Source organism: Limulus polyphemus, unplaced genomic scaffold (genome assembly GCF_000517525.1).
Source record: "Limulus polyphemus unplaced genomic scaffold, Limulus_polyphemus-2.1.2 Scaffold588, whole genome shotgun sequence".
In the NCBI taxonomy this organism is placed as follows: domain Eukaryota; kingdom Metazoa; phylum Arthropoda; class Merostomata; order Xiphosura; family Limulidae; genus Limulus; species Limulus polyphemus.
The window spans coordinates 150,368-152,777 of record NW_013666198.1 but is presented as its reverse complement, the minus strand read 5'-3'; the positions used below and the strand labels follow the sequence as shown (position 1 = coordinate 152,777).

The 2,410-nt window shown below is 29.8% G+C and overlaps 1 protein-coding gene across 1 annotated transcript in view; it reads left to right on the top strand.

Moving 5' to 3' along the window:
• Positions 1 to 2,410, top strand: part of LOC106459297 (uncharacterized protein C6orf106 homolog) — a 27,983-nt gene that overhangs the window by 16,734 nt on the left and 8,839 nt on the right. Inside the window, exon 3 of the mRNA XM_013918908.2 lies at positions 2,001 to 2,198. Within this exon, the coding sequence (XP_013774362.1) occupies positions 2,001 to 2,198 (198 nt within the window). The remainder of the gene's footprint in view (positions 1 to 2,000; positions 2,199 to 2,410) is intronic.

The window sequence follows — 2,410 nt, the reverse complement described above, 5'->3', positions numbered from 1 at the left end:
TGTTTAGTCTGCTTGAAACTTCATATTTTTTAGACTAAAATGCATCTTAGTTACTAAGCTTGATAAATTATAGTGGAATTCTATGGTATTGATGTTGTAATTTATGATATTTTATTCAAATGTATATATATATAAAACCTCAAAAATAATATTTTGTTTCATATCCTCCATGTGCAAACATTTTAAAGGCTTAGCAACCTACATCAAGCAGCAACTGAGTACAAAGGTTGTAAATAGAAGAGATAATTGGTTGCTTTACTTCTTTAGTTACTGTTCTATGTTTTAAGAAAAATAAGTTTAAGAACTTATTTCAAAATAGCAGTAATTTATATACATATGTAATGTATAGTAATTGAAATGTGACTGTATTTTACAAAATACTAGTCTACTAAAATGCAGCCAAGACAAGTTACTTTGTACAGACCAGAGGTCAGTTTTATGTTATTGGATATGGTAATATGAGTGCACTTGAGCTGCATCATTGTAACTTCTGTGTTGTTAGCCAGGCACTGCTGAAAGGTCAATATAATAAAAATGATAAATATATATAAATGTATAATGTTATGAGATTTAAGCTATTTAATCTAAACATTTATGTTTTTGTGTTATAATTTGTGGTCATTCTAGAATGAAAGAGGCATAATTCATATTTATTTCCTAATTTTTTATGATGGTTATGAGATCATTCAAATTTACCGAACCCATACAGAGATTAATTACTGAAAATAACAGATAAAATATAAAGTTTTTCATAAGAAATGTTTGATAACTATCTAAACATTATAAAGATTTCATGTGTGAAATTTCAAAATTTTCTGATCCATAAAAGTATTTTTAATCTTAAAATGAATATTACTTTGCATGATAGATAGGCAAGATGTGAATAGAAAAAATAAACATGAGAAAAACATTGCTTTACAAATCTTAAGACTAAATATTAAAAAAATATATTTTGTGTATGAAAGTATTGTAATGTTTACTGATAATCTGCCAACTTTCATTAACATTTGCTTGCATATTTAAAAGTTATAGCATGAAATCTATAACAAGCACAAAATGGTTAGGAGGTTAGTCCCAGGGACTGAACCCATGCTGAGAGAGTTAATATTTTTATTCAACTAAGTTTCCTGAACAAAGTAGACTCTGTAATTTTTTATTATTGTGTTTTAAAATCCTTTAAAAGAAAGTTAACCAGTTCCAGGTAGGTTTATCAAAGAGAGAGGTTTTTCTACAATGAGAATATAATCAGGTTACTGGTATGTGACTCTTTGTCAAGTTGAACTTATCATAATCACCATTTATTCAGTATGAAAGGTAGACAGTGAGATTTCACTGAATAATAAGTGTAGAAACCTACAGTACTGCATATCAAATAAAACTCTTATCACTTTCAACATATGTAACTATTATAAGTTTAATGTAGTAACAAATGTACAACATTTAGATGGGGTTTTGTCATCATCAGGTACCTTATTGGAATATTGTATATTTGTTACTATGTTAAAACGTGTAATAAATTTTTCTTCATTAACCATTCCCGGCTTCAAATTTTATTGTCTCAACGTGAGTTCCTAGTCATCGAATTTGAAATCAAAGATGAAACCGGTCTTTGTCAAGGGTATAGGTGTGTGTAAATGTGCTATATGCAAAGTGACTGTGGTAGCTAGTTTTTACATTATATGTATTGAAATATCTTAAAACTAAGTATTATGGTGTTATAAGCATGAATCTGGAGAAAAAAACAAAAGCTGTTGCACTGATCACAGAAATTGATACCCACTGAAAGTTAAGCTATTATTAAAGTTCTGTAGCATGTAAAATTACATGTTATACAAAATTTTCAGTTAACTTTAGCCTTTTTTCTTTTTCTTTCATCAATAAAAATATGAAATTATTCTTTTCAATAAATATAGATGCTAAAAATTAAATCTAACAGGTAGCATATCTTCTGATATTGGGTAACCAACATTACTTGATATATACTATTTTTGTCTTGTCAGGAGATGACCAGTGGCCTCCAGGCTGTTGTCTAAGGTTTACCAATGGTCATCGTCTTGGTTGTGAGGATCGAGCTTTAGTTGAGCCACTGAAGCCTAGAGAAGCAGCAGATATTTCTATAGAGATGCTAAGTCCAGACCGGCCTGGTATCTACCAAGGCCAGTGGAGGATGAGCACAGCAACTGGACAGTACTTTGGAGGTAGGCTGTAAGGATTACTTTATTCATAATTGATCTAATTTTTAAAAGTTTCTTTTGAATTTTCATTAGGATCACATGCTACTTCTTGAAATGATATACATAGTTTACTAGACCTACATTTTGCAGAAATTCAATGAGGAGGAACCCACTTTGAGACTAATAATGGTTGGAGACGGCCTGAATGGGTAATGAAGAAAAACTTTGATATAAGT